The sequence below is a fragment of the Macaca fascicularis genome, chromosome 6 (genome assembly GCF_037993035.2).
Source record: "Macaca fascicularis isolate 582-1 chromosome 6, T2T-MFA8v1.1".
NCBI lineage: Eukaryota > Metazoa > Chordata > Mammalia > Primates > Cercopithecidae > Macaca > Macaca fascicularis.
This window is the reverse complement of record NC_088380.1, coordinates 68,003,359-68,020,813: the sequence shown is the minus strand read 5'-3', so window position 1 is coordinate 68,020,813 and position 17,455 is coordinate 68,003,359. Positions and strand designations below refer to the sequence as shown.

The following is a 17,455-nucleotide window of genomic DNA, read 5'->3' as shown; positions in this document are numbered from 1 at the left end:
GGAGGATCAGCTGAGCCCAGGACATTGAGGCTATAATGAGCCGTGATCGTACCACTGCACTGCAACCTAGGCAACAGAGAAAGACTCAGTCTCCTAAAACAAAACAAAACAAAACAAAGAAAAAAGAAAAACTCCCAGCAATTTCTCTATTTCCCAAAGAAAACTTAATTGAAATTTAACCCTTTTGTAACACATCTATAAATCATTTAATATCTTCTCTCTGACAGAAGAGCAAATAATATTTCCAACTAGGAAAGCAAAAATTTAAATCTTATGGTTTATTCTAAAGCTATTACAAAAGAAAATTAATTTTAGCAAATAGAAATTTTAGAAGCAGCTAAGTTATACTAATACATTTCTAAGAATGTAAACCCAGTAAAACACCACAAGGCTCTCTTGTAACTTCCCATACTTAATTAGTATTTAATAATTACAGAATGGTACTTAAATTCTCAAATCATTTACACAAAGCAGATAATACTTAGGTAGAAAATCCAAAGATCAGTTCTATTTGCCTTTGGAATGTATTGTGTTTCTGTAACAAATTCACCTATTTATGTTTTCCTTTAGTGAACACTACATGTAGTTTTCTTTATGTCAGCATATGTAAAAAAAAAGAAGTATAGTCCAAGCTTGTGCTGAAAGGCAAAAACTAGGTGGGTTCAAACTAAAAATAAGATTCGGCAGGGTAAAGGGAGGGAGACTAAGAAATGATTTAAAAAGATCTTAGCACAACTCAGGGGAGAAAAAAAAAAATCACTTAATTTTACCTAAAACAAATTGAAAATAGGAAAAGACAATGAACACATATATTAAGTCACTAATATAGTCACCCAGGCATATAGTAAAGCACCAGTAGGAAAAAAGAAAGAAAACTATTCTTTACAATTTAAACTTCTTAAAATCATAGGCCTGTAAAATTACTACTACTATTTCAGTAATTTTATAATAAAGCAGCAAGCCTACTGCTTTGAAGGGGAAAAAAGCAACAAAGAGCTTACTATAAAGTTTTCAGTCACACAAAATCAACAATAATATATGAATACCATAAAGAAAGAAAAATCCCTTAAAAGAGCCCAATAATTCCAAAGGCTTAAAAAAAAATTCTCACAAATGAGGGACAAAGAATCAACAGTAAAGATAAAATAAATTATGATGCTATTTCAATGCCAACATCTATTCTGAATTTTAAAAAGAATATATAAGCTATAAAAGGATTTTTTAAACTGCCTTTTTTTTTCTTACTAAGAAATTATAAATTATAACAGTAGAGCTTAATTTTTTTTTCAATGACTAGTAATGGGAAGGGCAAACAATAATCAAAGGATTTTCTACCCTCAAATCAAACTGCTCACCAACGAATAGCTAGTGCAGTAAAAGGTCATAAACATTATAAAGAAAGACATAAACTGTTGTGAACTTGATGATTTGCACAGGTGAAACTTTAAAAACTAACTCTTTTAAGGCACTTAAGAAACATACCACTAAATCTTGATCTTGAAGCAAGTTACAGATTGCTTCATAAAGCATGGGTCTTAAGTCAGACTTGAATTTCACAGAAATCCACTGACCGATGAGCCAAATCACCCTGCGCCGCAATGGCTTATACCTAAACAGGAAAAAATCATCAAATTAAAATGTTAAATATTTTAAGAGGTCTATTTCATTTAGTATAATTTATCATTTAAATCTAAAATGTAGTAAGAATGCAATCTGCATTTTTAACATAAAAGCTTAAAAGCGGGTGTGCTGGCTCACGCTTATAATCCCAGCACTTTGGTATGCCACCCAGGAGGACAAATCACTTGAGGCCAGGAGCCGAAGACCAGTCTGGGCAACATGGTGAAACCCCATTTCTACTAAAAATACAAAAATTAGCAGGGCATGGTGGCATGCTCCTGTGGTCCCAGCTTCTTGGGAGGCTGAGATACAAGAATCCCTTGAAACCCAGGAGACAGAGGTTGGCAATAAGCCAAGATTCTGCCACTGCACTCCAGCCTAGGCGACAGATCAAGGCTCTGTCAAAAAAAAATAAAGCTTAAAAGCTACTTCTAAATGTACCACAGTACAAAATATTAACAATGAAGTCCTGATCTAAATAAATTAATATCATTAAAATTTTTAGTACTTAAAAATTTTTTCCTAGGCATATATGTTGCAATCCTGATTCTTTTATCTTAAAGAACTGCAATGTAGCTATGTTTCATAAAAACCAAATCCATTTGTTTTTAGCTCAAGTAACCAAAAACAGTGGCAATGCCCCAAACTCTAAAACTGGAAAGCTTCCCAAAAATAATAATAAAGAAGCTCCTGTATTTAATTTTCTACTCCAATTCTGTTAATACTATGAAGATTATTTTCAGAACAATGTAAGAAACTTCTAGGCTTATATAAAACATTCATATAAATTTTGTGGTTTCAACTAAGCTAATTTTGTAAGAGGTACACAATAACAGAATGTGACTCAGATTACCAAAATAACATATATTAACATTTGCAAAACATTTGCAGTAGCATGCATATACACTTCTTTCTCTCATCATCTTTGCTAAAAGAAAGGAAAGCTCGGGTAAGGAGAAAAATCATGCAGTTCAAAACATTTGTGTCCAAGAATTTCACTCATGAAGTACCTTATTATGTAAATTTTAGTGGCAAGATGATAAATATTTCTGGGTATAAATGAAACACTTTTTTTCAACCCCCCAAAAAACCACAATTCTAAAAGATGATCAAACATATAGGGAAAAAAATGCTGATTAAAGTTGCAAAAACTGGGCCGGGCGCAGTGGCTTACACCTGTAATCCCAGCTTTTGGGAGGCTGAGGCGGGAAGATCGCTTGAGCTCAGGCAGGAGTTTGAGACCAGCCTGGCCAATATGATAAAACTCTGTCTCTACCAAAACTACAAAAAAACAGCTGGGCATGGTGGCACACGCCATGGTCCCAGCTGCTCAGGAGGCAGAGGTGGGAGGATCACTTGAGCCCGGGAAGTAGAGATTGCAGTGGGTGAACATCATGCCACTGCACTCTAGCCTGGGTGACAAAGTGAGATCCCATCTCAAAAACTAAATACATAAATAAATAAAAGTCACAAAAATATGTATGTAAGTATTCCCGACCCCAAGAAGTTTGTAACATACCTAAAGAAATTAAAAAACACAAAGTAGTGTACTAGGACTTTAGAAAAGGAAGAGAAGAAATGGGCAGAGACAGACGGAATCTGGGCAGGTCTTTGAGATAAACAGTATTGGAGCTGAAGGGTAAAAAAATGTCATTTCAAGAGACAGAAACTGTTTGAACCAAGTGACACAGGCAGAAGTAACAACTTGTGTAGAGTGAAGTAAAAGCACCAAAGAACCATCGATTTTGGGAGTAAGACCATATTAGACTCTCTGTTCCAGATAAACAGAATGACTCAGAAAGGTAAAATTCCAAAGTCACAGACACATCCAAACAGAGGTAAAATTATAGATCACTTTGCTATTCAATGTGTGCATTGCCTGATCTGTCCCAGACCTACTAAGTCAAAACCTAAACTTTAACAAGATTAACAGGTGGCTCCTATGTACATTAAAGTTTGAGAACACTGGTCCACATCAGCTTTGTCCATTAGAAATACAATGCAGGCCATGTATGTTATTTTAATTTTTTAGTATCCACATTATAAGAGGAAAAAAATGAATAAAACCTTATTAATATTTTTACATATCCCAATATATCCAAAATATTATCATTTCAACATGTAATCAATAAATATTTTACATGGCTTTAATTTTTAAATTTAAATTAATTAAAATTGGAAAGTTGTTTCCTCAGTTGTACTAAGCACATTTCAAGTGTTCAATAGCCACACGTAGGGAGCTTCTGTACTGGACAGTGAGGATCTTATACTAAATAGCCTCTAGGGTTCAAGGACAACTAAACTGCACATTTGTCTCGCCAATGAAAGTTCTCTCTCCATCAAAGGCTCACTAGCTCCCTGAGACTAAGTCAGAGTCTATTTTATTCAACACTGCCTATGGGACATGGCAAATTCCAAGTGTTAAAAATATATGTTAACTGAATAAATGATTGAATAACTGAAGAGATAAACAGCTACTTACTGGCAAGAATTGGATTATCTCCAACTCTACAAATTCTGTGGCTCTAAATGTGACCTTCTGTACGTTCGTTAGTTTAGTCAACAAATATTAACTGTCTGTCTATGACTACATGCTAGGTATTCTGATAGGCCGCAGGTATACTGAAGTGAATCAGTAGAAGTGTACCCTTCAAACTAAGAAAAACGCCCCTTAGAATTTTTTTAAATTATCCAATTTTAAACTAAGAAATAATTTTATAAACTATGAAAGAGGTTTTTCCTTTCATTTTATGTATTCTACACCTAAAATTTAAGTAAGTAGGCAAGTGCTTAAATGTATCTAAAATGTAAGAATTGGGCTGGCCAGGTGTGGTGGCGTGCACCTGTAATTCCTGCCACTCAGGAGACTGAGGCATAAGAATCTCGTGGACCATGGAGGTAGAGGTTGCAGTAAGCTGAGAGACTGCACCACTGCACTCTAGGCTGGGCGACAGAATGAGACTGTTCCAAAAAAAAAAGCATTGGGCAAATGTGCTATTAAATGTACTAAATTCATTTATTTCGTCATTCATAGTACTAAATGTAATATGAATCTGTACTATTTAATTAGGTACCTCAACTAGAACTTAAAGTGTACTTGAATACTTTTGCCATGATGTCTCTACATTCTACTCTACTGTCTTCCCAGAGACTTGCAGTATGCATTATGTGATCCCAAGACACTCACCTTTCACAGGTGTTACTTTGATTAGGCTACTTCTGACATTAGGCATACCTCTTGCTAAGTTTCCAATTGTCTTTTTCTTAGGCATAGTTTCTTGAACTCAGAGACCTCAATCCTCCCTCATCTTTGCATAAAGTCCTCCTTTTCTCTCACAAACTACCTGATATGTCAAATACTTCCTAGACGTCAAAATTCTTATTCCTTTCCACATAAGACATTACTTAACTCATACGATTGCATTTTTTAAATTGTAAGCCATTTTAATATCTTCCTGTCTTCATTAATAGAATAAATAAGGAAAAGTAAGTGGATAATTAATACAAAATTTTATACTTGCCTATTGTGAATGACTTGTAATTCTGGAAGAAGCTGGTTTTTAAACCACTGATCAAAATCAACACTGTCAAAGAGCTCATAAGCAGCTAATCCAACAGCATTATACACTGAGAAGAAAATTTAAGAAAAAAATTAAAGGTTTCAGATATCAGATCTGCAAATGAGTGTATGAAACATATGTTAATTAAGGGAAACACACAATATGTTAATTAGGGTAATTATTTAAGTAGACATTTTAGAAACATTATTTTACTTCGTTTTTCCTAAATATTCCTTACTACTTTCAAACAGAAAATTCAATTCATTCTAAAATATTTAAGTCCAACTATAAAAATGATAAAATAATGGCTGCTTCTAAAATGGACGTAATATTTTATGACCTGGTCCCTACTTAACTCTCTCCAGTCTCAACTCAACCCTTAACCCCAATGCTTCAGTTAAACCAAAATAGTCACAATTCAAATTCTAACTGTGCTTCCTCCTCTTTCCCTCAAGTCTTTGTATCTTTTGCTCCTTCTCCCTGGAATGCACCACCCTCTTTCCACCACCACCTCCGTGCACATGTAACTCCTATTTATCCTTGTGTTCTCCCATTACACTTCTTTGGGAGTCTTTCCTTAGACACACCAAACTACCTGGTGATCATCACCTACTTTAGCATTAACTATCCTGTATAGCATTATTATAATGCATTATGCATTATCTTTTTACTTGGTTATCTCCCCAATCAGATTGTTCCCATATTTCAGTTACTCTTATATCTCAACACCCTCAGCATAAAATCTACCACAAAACAGACTCTCCATCTACTGAATAAATAAATGCTTCTAAATCACTTAAGTTTAACATACCAGCATCTTTGATTAACAGTGCATTCATATCTTCCACATTTGTGGGTCCTTAAAAAAAAAAAACAGGTATCAGTAGAAGCAAATAAAACTGGATTTTTAAAAATTTATATTTAAACACAATTTGTTAGTTTCCCAATTCAATTAAGTACAGCACATTTCATGGTATCAAACATGGACACAGGTACAAAGGGAAAGTCTAAGTTTTATGATTATCATTAGAGAACACAGGATTAAAAACCAAATGTTATGACAAACAACATTCTAGAAAATATACACTACAAAATGCTAATGTGCTATATACCACAAAATTATTTTTTTTTTGAGACAAGGTCTTGCTTTGTCACCCAGGCTGGAGTACAGTGGAGTGATCTCAGCTCACTGCAGCCTCAACTCCTGGGCTCAAATGATCCTCTCACCTCAGCCTCCTGAATAGCTGGGACTACAGGTACTCACCACCAGGCCCAGCTAATTTTCCTAATTTTGTAAAGACAGGTTTTTGCCACGTTGTCCAGGCTGGTCTGGAACTCCTGGGCTCAAGTGATCTGCCCACCTCAGCCTCCCAAAGTGCTGGAATTACAGGCGTGAATCACCATGCCTGGCCAACACTCACTTCTGACAACATGCTCTTCTCTAGGATACACCACCACACCTGGGATTTTTACAAGGCTTTTACTTCCTCATATCCCTATAGGTGAAAATCTCAGGTTCTGTCCTTAAGATCCTCTTTTGTTTTCCCAAGGTTCCTTATATACATGCACTTCAAAAGTACATCTCTATCTCCTACCACTTCTAATGAGGTAACTGTTTCCTTGTCATGAAGGCTCAAAAGTTTAGGATCATCTTTGATCACTTTTCCTTCCCTAGCACATTCAATCAGTTACCAAAAGTCAATCAAGTAACAATAGTTAATGAATATGCCCAGCACTGGGAATAAAGTATAAACAAAACAGATGTGATCAATGCCCCTAGGACTTACAGTCTAGCAGAAAAGACAAAAATCATAAATCGATGTTAGTTAATAGGCAGATAATTCATTACTTGTGTATAAAGTGTAATGGATCAAGTGTCAAAAATTTACATCAATATTTTCTCTCAAATCCATCATCAATTCTTTCCATTCCCATTGCTACCATTCTGAGAGGCTAACACTTACTATTTTAACCTTTTCTCACTATTTCTCAACAACATGCTCCAGATAGACTTTCTGCAAGCAATACGACTACTGTTTTGCTTTTGCTTCTACTGCATTTATTACAGGAAAATTTATCATCTTCCAAACTATAATTCAAGGTCTATCTCAAGTGCCACCCCTTTGGAAGATAGTAAGTTTCAAAATTGTTTTTCTCAAATTCATATTCATTATATGACACAGGAAACAGTACCGTATGCATTGTAGGCACTCAGACTATTTCTTAACTAAATGTTAAATAGATTAACTCAAAGTTACTCACAAAATATGCCTTACCTTGAAGTGTTTGCATCATTTCTAGAAGTACAGGAGTAAGAGTCTGATTATATTCATGGAATATATCTATAAATAATACTTCAGTGCATGGCTGGAGAGGGAAAAAGACAAATTTCCCATCAAAACAGTTGCATACTATATTGACTAATTCTATAACAAAGCAAATACTCAATCTTAAAATCCTAAAACTCTGAAAATGTTTCCAACTTTTGATTTGTTAAAAAAAAAGTAAGATTACCATTTTTTGTAACCAACACAAAGGAAAACAAAATCGAATTATAATTAATAAGAGAAACTTGATTTCCTTATTTCAATTATTTGTCATTACGCATTCAAAAACTTAAAACTATGGCAAGCAAAGTGTACATTTTAAATTAATCATATCTTAAATTTAAAAAGCATTCTGTAGCCACTCGTTTATAGTTCAGTACTATAAATAGCTGACTATCCAAGAATTTTTTTTTTTTTTGGAGACAGAGTCTCACTCTGTCACCAGGTTGGAGTGCAGTGGCACGATCTCAGCTCACTGCAACCTCCACCTCCTGAGTTCAAGCGATTCCCCTGCTTCAGCCTCCCAAGCAGCTATTACATATTTTCTTAGCAATGATATAATAAGCAAAAACAGGAACTCCAATTTGCCAAATAGAGTAGTCTTTCTCTTAACAAACACAAGCAGTAACAGAAATTAGTCTTAGCTACATTTAAAAACAAAGATTCATTTGGTTCTAAAAAGTACTGAATCACTTCACATTGCATGCTGGTATCAAAACATCTCGTGTACCCCATAAATATGTACACCTACTATGTACCCACAAAAAAATTTTTTAACAATTATTTTATTTAAATTTAAAAAAAGGAATCACTAGATGGTTCACAATATTTACATTTTTTAATTAAATTTTTAAGGTTTAGTGTGCTGTTTCAAAAGGAACATTATAGACATACACACTGAAATAGGGTCAGAGGATGTGTCATCTCAGATATCTACTTCAAAACCATCAACATTGGAAGATGTTTACAGGAAGCTAAAGCAGCCATGAGTTGATAACTAATAAACTAGGTTATCATGAAGGGCTCATTATATTATTCTATTTTTTAGTATGTTTAAACTTCTCCATAAGAGAAACTTTTAAAAATTAAAGGAATGAAATTGTTTAAAGTTTTAAAATCATCAGTAATCTCTCTGGTTAACAAACTGTAAGTTTACAAGTCTAAAAACATTAAAGATAATATTTTTAGAAAACAAATAGCAAATTCTGTAAATTATGTAAGCACAAATCTTAAAAATAACAGCTCAAACATCACATCTGTAATGGCAAAACATTTGTCATATTAATAAATGTGCTGTAAAAGTATCCTCTAACTGAAAGCAATGGGTTGGTCTCTGAGAATCACACTAAGTGGTAAGAGAAATAACATACCAAAAGAAACTTTACTAATGAAATACATAGAAGGAAAAAATTCTAGCTTAAGAGTGGCAGCTTTTACTTTGACAACATTTTCTGTTTGTGCAATGACAATTATTTCCCAAGCAATGGGAAAGATGAAGAAAAAATTCATTTTCAAACTCCAAGTTAACAAAAAGAAAAAAATTCAGATTAAGTGTCATAATTTAATATTAATATAGTTCTTAGTTTCTTATAAACAGTTTCTCATCTGTCTGACTTAATGTTGGGAATCTTTAATTTCTTTTTTTTTAAAGAGACAGGGTTTTGCTTTGTAATCCAGGCTGGAATGCAGTGGCATGACCATGGCACACCGCAGCCTCAACCTCCTGGGCTCAAACAATCCTCCTGCCTCAGACTCCTGAATAGTTGGGACTAGAGGTGTGCGCCACCACTCTGGTCTAATTTTTTTTTTCTTTTTTTACTTTTCGCAGAGACAGGGTCTCACTATGTTTACCAGGCTGGTCTTGAACTTCGGGGCTCAAGCAATCCTCCCACCTTGGCTTCCCAAACTGCTAGGATTAAAGTGTGAGCCACCATGCCCAGCAAGTGTTTGGAATCTTTAATAGAGTGTCATTCTCTACTAAGAGCTTGAGAAGGATTAAGCTTTCCCCTATCAATTTTTCTTGCAATTAATACTTACCCTCAAACTATATTTCCAAGAATCTCCTCCTGTTTCTTCCACTGCTGCAATTAAAAATATGTAATAATGACATTTTCAACATCTTGGTTTGGAAAACAAAGATCTGAATAACATCAGTATAATATTTCTGTGAACTGTTCTAAACATAACATTAAGAGCAAATCCTTGGGAACACAGGCCTTACACAGGTTTTGTTACTATATGCTACAGATCACAGCTGTGAATCTCACAGTCGTCTATTAAGTGCTTACTATATCCATAAGCATTCTCATTTTCGACAACAATGCTTTATGGAAAAAAGCTCAAAGTACTTGTCATTTCCAGGGCATCTGCTATCACCTGATCCAATACCATTACAATTCTGAGAATCATTTCATTTCAATACAGTAATCATGTTTCACTAGGTACAATGATTACTCACATTCTCCATAAATTTCTTGTATTTATATTTAAATTTAAAGTAAAATACTTCAGGGTTCTTAAAAATTTAGGGACTCAATGCTTCATGTTACAATATTGTATGTACTATATAAAGAGAGCAAATCGAAACAAGATGTTTCAGAAAAAAGCAAAAAAAAAAAACAAAAAAAAACAAGAAAAGACATGTTGTACAGTACAATCCTGTATTAAAATTATTTTTAAAAACCAAAAGGATGGCGAAAATAAGTATTACAAAAAATTTTGGGCACTCTTAAAATATTAGGAAACATGTGTAACTACGCAAGGGCATCCAACCAAAGAGAAAAGGGAGGCTAAAATCTAGCCTATGTCCCACCATAGCGTAAGTAATTCACACACAAGTACTTTATTAGACACATGATTCCTTGATTTTCTACAGCAAGGGTCCCAGTGGACTTATTCCACTTATCTATCCAGTACTAAAATTCAAACAGATACAAAGATGTCCTGTCCAAAAAAAAAAAAAAAACCAATTCAAAAACCTCCAAATTTCTTTGCAAGAATTTCTACAAATAAAAAATAATATGGAATTAATCACAAAACAGAAACTGACCTGATAAGAGAGTTAATTTTATATTTTTGTTTGAAACTACATATTTGTAAAGGAATCTAAAAACTAAAAACATCTTTTCCTGGACAAAATTCTACATCATATTTGTGTAAGTCATTCATTTTCTGTTTCTCAATTTGTTCTAAAGGATAACAAAGAAAGAGTAAGTTAATTTTAAAAAACCAAGATTTCCAGATCAAAAGTGCTGTATGAAAATACAATATTACACCTATCACTCAAACAGATATTTATAGAAAGGGGAGAAAAGTCATGCTAACACTAAGAAATTAATTCTTACTAAAGCCTTCTGGGTCTTCTTCCCACATTGTCAGTTCTTCTTCAGTTAACAGAAAATAATGAGAGACTAATCTTCTACATATCTCTGTCAAAGTAGGATATGTGAAGAATGCCATCTTAATCTTATGGGCTTCAAGAGTTTCAGGGCTGCTATCTGGAAAAATGAAATTTCCAAGTTAATTGTATAGCCAAACATTGTAGCCACACTGGATTATGTAATTTAAATAAACAAAAAATACACTCTCAGGGAAAAAGTTATACTTGTGCATAAATTTTCATTTTTATTATAAACAAATCTCAAAGATACTCTTTCCTTACAACATACCCACATCAATCCTGCTTCTGTCTTACCATTACAGCTTGTATATTACCATGCAATACTATCACGCCACATTGAAATGACTTCCTCATATATAGAGGATATGGGGGGTGTGCGTGTGTTTCTCTCTCCCCCTACCAACAAGACTTCTTCATTCACTTTGGTACACACACATATGAATGAATTTCAAATAATACAACAATTTAACATGTCTAGAAACAACCACCCTTTATATAAAGTCAGAGAAAGCTCTTATTTGTTCAAATGAATACACCCAGCAATATGAGCAGCAGTGATGACTATAGTACCTAATTCTTAAAAGTCCCTAAGCTTCAACCAACTTGTGCTACAAAAAATGGCTTATTAAATGTACTACATTGTTTTTAAAAGCTAGTATAAACATATTAAAATCTATAATCCTCACCTCTATTTCATGTCCTAGCAACAATTTATTTTTCACACTAAAATAAAAATTTTTTAATTATATAAATATAGCAATTATTTCACACTTAAGATTAAAATAATTCTTTTAAACTGTCAGTAAAGCAATTACCTTCAAAATTTTTGGATGGCTTATAAGCATAATTTTTGACAATCATCTTAATAAGATTCATACATTGAACAATGAATCGTTCAAATGTAACGCCTTCACCAACTTCTGTAAAAACATAGCTTACAGAAAATTCCAGTGATCTCTGAATTAGAGGAGTAAATGAAAAGGGATGCTGATCCAAGAAGTCTAAAAGCTGTAAAAAAAATAAAAATAAATAAAAACTAAAATGTATTTTCCCCAAATTCATATTGAAATATAATCACTTCAATTATAACTTTACTAACAATCATTTAGCAGTCTGAACCTTAGTGTGGAGTCCACGTTCACTCAGTTTTCACATGTATCATAACCCTTCTTGAGGCACATCATATAATGTGGATTATGTTAGATTATATCTCATAATAAGAACTTTCTATTATTTTCAGTACAAAAACCAAAACAGACCCAATTCATACTTAATTTTATAAAAATGGGTAAATATGATACAAAATGCTTAAATATGCAACAGATAGACCTTTAAAAGTAATAGACTAAGACAAAGAATTTAAATATTATCTTCCCTTTCCCATATGAACTATATTTTAATGTATCATATAGCTGACGAGGGAGACGTCTTCCTTATAGATTTTCAGCTAATAAATGCAAAAGGAGTAACAGACTTAGAATGCCATCATTTTGTAACTCCTGATCAAATAATGAATCTAGGCAAATGATGATCAACGCTGTTAAAATAGGAGAAAAGCTGCTAAGGAAAGTTGATAGATCGCTCATCAATCTTAGCCATAGAAAAAGAAACCAATGAAAACAAAGACACAACATACCAGAATCTCTGGGACACATTTAAAGCAGTGTGTAGAGGGAAATTTACAGCACTAAATGAACACAAGAGAAAGCAGGAAAGATCTAAAATCGACACCCTAACATCACAATTAAAAGAACTAGAGAAGCAAGAGCAAACACATTCAAAAGCTAGAAGAAGGCAAGAAATAACTAAGATCAGAGCAGAACTGAAGGAGATAGGGACACAAAAAACCTTTCAAAAAAATCAATGAATACAGGAGCTGGTTTTTTTGAAAAGATCAACAAAAGTGATAGACCACTAGCAAGACTAACAAAGAAGAAAGACAGAAGAATCAAATAGATGAAATAAAAAATGATAAAGGGGATATCACCACCAATCCCACAGAAATACAAACATCAGGGAACACTGTAAACACCTCTACGCATATAAACTAGAAAATCTAGAAGAAATGGATAAATTCCTGGACACATACACCCTCCCAAGACTAAACCAGTAAGAAGCTGAATCACTGAATAGACCAATAACAGGCTCCGAAATTGAGGTGATAATCAATAGCCTACCAACCAAAAAAAATCCCGAACCTGACAGATTCACAGTCGAATTCTATCATAGGTACAAAGAGGAGCTAGTACCATTCCTTCTGAAACTATTCCAATCAATAGAAAAAGAGGGAATCCTCCCTAACTCTTTTTATGAAGCCAGCATCATCCTGTTACCAAAGCCTCACAGAGATACAACAAAAAAAAAGAATTTTAGACCAATATCCGTGATGAATATCGATGTGAAAATCCTCAATAAAATACTAGCAAACCAAATCCAGCAGCACATCAAAAAGCTTATCCACCATGATCAAGTGGGCTTCATCCCTGGGATGCAAGGCTGGTTCAACATACGCAAATCAATAAACGTGTGCATCACATAAACTGAACCAAAGATGAAAACCACATGATTATCTCAAAAGATGCAGAAAAGGCCTTCGACAAAATTCAACAGCCTCTCATGCTAAAAACTCTCAATAAACTAGGTATTGATGGAACACATCTCAAAATAATAAAATCTATTTATGACAAACCCACAGCCAATATCATACTGAACGGACAAAAACTGGAAGCATTCCCTTTGAAAACTGGCACAAGACAGGGATGTCCTCTCTCACCACTCCTATTCAACACAATGTTGGAAGTTCTGGCCATGGCAATCAGGCAGGAGAAAGAAAAAAATGGTATTCAACTAGGAAAAGAGGAAGTCAAATTGTCCCTGTTTGCAGATAACATGATTGTATATTTAGAAAACCCCATCATCTCAGCCCAAAATCTCCTTAAGCTGATTAGCAACTTCAACAACATCTCAGGATACAAAAATAAGTGCAAAAATCACAGGCATTCCTATATATCAATAACTGACAAACAGAGAGCCAAATCATAAGTGAACTCTCATTCACAATTGCTTCAAAGAGAATGAAATACCTAGGAATCCAACTTACAAGGGATGTGAAGGACTTCTTCAAGAACTACAAACCACTGCTCAATGAAATAAAAGGGGACACACACAAATGGAAGAATATTCCATGCTCATGGATAGGAAGAATTAATATCATGAAAATGGCCATATTGCCCAAAGTAATTTATAGATTCAATGCCATCCCCATCAAGCTACCAAGGACTTTATCACAGAATTGGGAAAAACTACTTCAACGTTCATAAGGAACCCAAAAAGAGCTCGCATTGCCAAGACAGTCCTAAGCAAAAAGAACAAAGTTGGAGGCATCACGCTACCTGACTTCAAACTATACTACAAGGCTACGGTAACCAAAACAGCATGGTACTGGTACCAAAACAGAGATATAGACCAATGGAACAGAACACAGTCCTCAGAAATAACACCACACATCTACAACCATCTGATCTTTGACAAACCTGACAAAAACAAGAAATGGGGAAAGGATTCCTATTGAACAAATGGTGCTGGGAAAACTGGCTAGCCATATGTAGAAAGCTGAAATTGGATCCCTTCCTTACACCTTACACAAAAATTAATTCAAGATGGATTAAAGACTTAAATGTTAGACCTAAAACCATAAAAACCCTAGAAGAAAACCTAGGCAATACCATTCAGGACACAGGTATGGGCAAAGACTTCATGACTAAAACACCAAAAGCAATGGCAACAAAAGCCAAAATTGACAAATGGGATCTCATTAAACTAAAGAGCTTCTGCACAGCAAAAGAAACTACCATCAGAGTGAACGGGCAACCTACAGAATGGGAGAAAATTTTCACAACCTATGCATCTGACAAAAGGCTAATATCCAGAATCTACAAAGAACCTAAAGAAATTCACAAGGAAAAATCAACCAACCCTATCAAAAAGTGGGCAAAGGATATGAACAGACACTTATCAAAAGAAGATATTTATGCAGCCAACAGACACATGAAAAAATGCTCATCATCACTCACCATTAGAGAAATGCAAATCAAAACCACAATGAGATACCATCTCACACCAGTTAGAATGGCAATCATTAAAAAGTCAGGAAACAACAGGTGCTGGAAAGGATGTGGAGAAATAGGAACACTTTTACACTGTTGGTGCGAGTATAAACTAGTTCAACCATTGTGGAAGACAGTGTGGCAATTCCTCAAGGATCTAGAACTAGAAATACCATTTGACCCAGCCATCCCATTACTGGGGATATACCCAAAGGATTATAAAATCATGCTACTATAAAGACACAGGCATACGTATGTTTATCGTGGCACTATTCACAATAGCAAAGACTTGGAATCAACCCAAACATCCATCAGTGATAGACTGGATTAAGAAAATGTGGCACATATACACCATGGAATACTATGCAACCACAAAAAAGGATGAGTTCATGTCCTTTTGTAGGGACATGGATGAAGCTGGAAACCATCATTCTGAGCAAACTATTGCAAGGACAGAAAACCAAACACCGCATATTCTCACTCATAGGTGGGAATCGAACAATGAGAAAACTTGGACACAGGGTGGCGAACATCACACACCCGGGCCTGTCGTGGGGTGGGGGAATGGGGGAGGGATAGCATTAGGAGAAACACCTAATGTAAATGACGAGTTAATGGGTACAGCCAATCAACATGGCACAATTATACATATGTAATAAACCTGCACATTGTGCACATGTACCCTAGAATTTAAAGTACAATTAAAAAAAAAAAAGAAAAAAGAGACAACCAGACATTGTGTGCCATATTGCATGTGTGCATGTCATACAATACACAGCAATACTTATAACATATTCTTGCCATCCCTGCCCTATCCCCACAAAAAAAGCCTGCAAGTGACTAAGCCTCTACATCTAACTACCAACTTATAAGAAATATGGGAGGAGAACTGTGGAGACTAAAGAACATGTTTAAAAACGCATATGGAGATAGAAACAATCAAATTCAAAACATGAAAAAGTACAGAAAATTACCTGTTACCTCAAGAAATAATAGCAAGGAAATAACTTTGGAACAGATGGAAAGGGAGCTAATGCAACTTGAATACTGATTCAAACAAACTATAAAGAATTCATGAGACAATCAGAGATATCTAAAATCTGACTAGAGATTTAAATGACATTAAGAAGCTCTCACTATTTTTTAAATATAATAATTGTGTTAAGATCCTATTTAAAAAAAATAAAACAGGCCAGGTGTAGTGCTCACACCTGTAATCCCAGCACTTTGGGAGGTGGAGGTGGGTGGATCACTTGGGCCCAGAAGTTCGAAATCAGCCTGGGCAACATGGCAAAACCCTATCTTTAACAAAAATACAAAAATTTAGCTGGGCGTGGTGGCAGGTGCCTCTAGTCCCAGCTACTTAGGAGGCTGAAGTGGAAGGATCACTTAAGCCCACAAGGCAGAGGTTGCAGTGAGACAAGATCACACCACTGCACTCCAGCCTGGGTGACAGAGTAAGACTCTATCTCAAAACACACCCACGCACAAAACAAAACAAAACAAAACCCTACCACTTAAAGACACACACTCAAATATTTACAGATAATGCTAGATAACATCTGGGATTTGATTTAAAATAACCAGCAAGGGTGGGAGGGGAAAGAAGCACACAGACAAAGTAAGACTGACTGTGGTCATATGTTGGTAATAGTTGCTGAGTGATGATGTTATGAAGACTCAAAGTTACTCAATTCTATTTATAGTAACTTCATCCTATTTTGAAATATTCTAACTTTAAAAGCTTTAATAAATTCTTAGAGATCATATATATGAATCTCATAAATGAAATTGCTTCCAACATGTTATGTAAAGTAGAATTACAGATACCGTCTATCCATGTCATTACCTTAAGAAAGAGCTGAAAGAACTGAAAAATCCCACAGCTAAATAAATGTGTTTTCTAAAAGAGATCATCCACATAATGCTCTTTAACTTTTACTTATGTAATTGATATACTGAGTAGGGACTGTGAGGTGCAGGCAAGTGTCAGTGATACATACTGTATAGTCCTCTTTGACTAAGCACATCATCCTGTTCTACTTTGCTTTGTGTTTTTTTAACAGAGAATCTGAGTCAATTTGATACTGTATCTTGGAAGATTAGGTGAACTTCTGTTGTTGAGGCTACTTGGAACAAGAAAAACGAAGACAACTGAAACTAAAGGTAATTACTACCTAAAACACGAAGATAAAAAATAGCTCATTTCTGCTCCTTTTCTCCCCTCCCAGGGAATAAGCAACCCCTCCCCTATTATCGAATCTTTAATTAAAAAGGGAAACAGATTACAGATTTAGGTATTCCCACCTATCTTCAAGTACCTATTTTACTGCAAGTAGTCCCCAAGCTAGGTCTTTCTAACTGCTGTAACCCAATTTTTGCACTTCTCCCAATCCTTCAAGCCCAAAATTTCATAAAAATTAATGTTTTAAAAAATGTAAT

At 34.7% G+C, this 17,455-nt stretch overlaps 1 protein-coding gene across 17 annotated transcripts in view; it reads right to left on the bottom strand.

The window, feature by feature from the left end:
• IPO11 (importin 11) overlaps positions 1–17,455 on the bottom strand; it is a 230,651-nt gene that overhangs the window by 146,556 nt on the left and 66,640 nt on the right. For all 17 annotated transcript variants that reach the window (XR_012413694.1, XR_012413693.1, XR_012413695.1 and 14 more), the window contains 7 exons: positions 11,723–11,915; positions 10,852–11,004; positions 9,545–9,588; positions 7,457–7,547; positions 5,992–6,039; positions 5,142–5,247; positions 1,483–1,609 (listed from right to left, as the gene is read on the bottom strand). Coding sequence is in view for 14 of the 17 variants with exons in the window: in XM_073993507.1 (XP_073849608.1) it covers positions 1,483–1,609; positions 5,142–5,247; positions 5,992–6,039; positions 7,457–7,547; positions 9,545–9,588; positions 10,852–11,004; positions 11,723–11,915 (762 nt within the window). In the remaining 3 variants the exon portion in view is untranslated. The remainder of the gene's footprint in view (positions 1–1,482; positions 1,610–5,141; positions 5,248–5,991; positions 6,040–7,456; positions 7,548–9,544; positions 9,589–10,851; positions 11,005–11,722; positions 11,916–17,455) is intronic.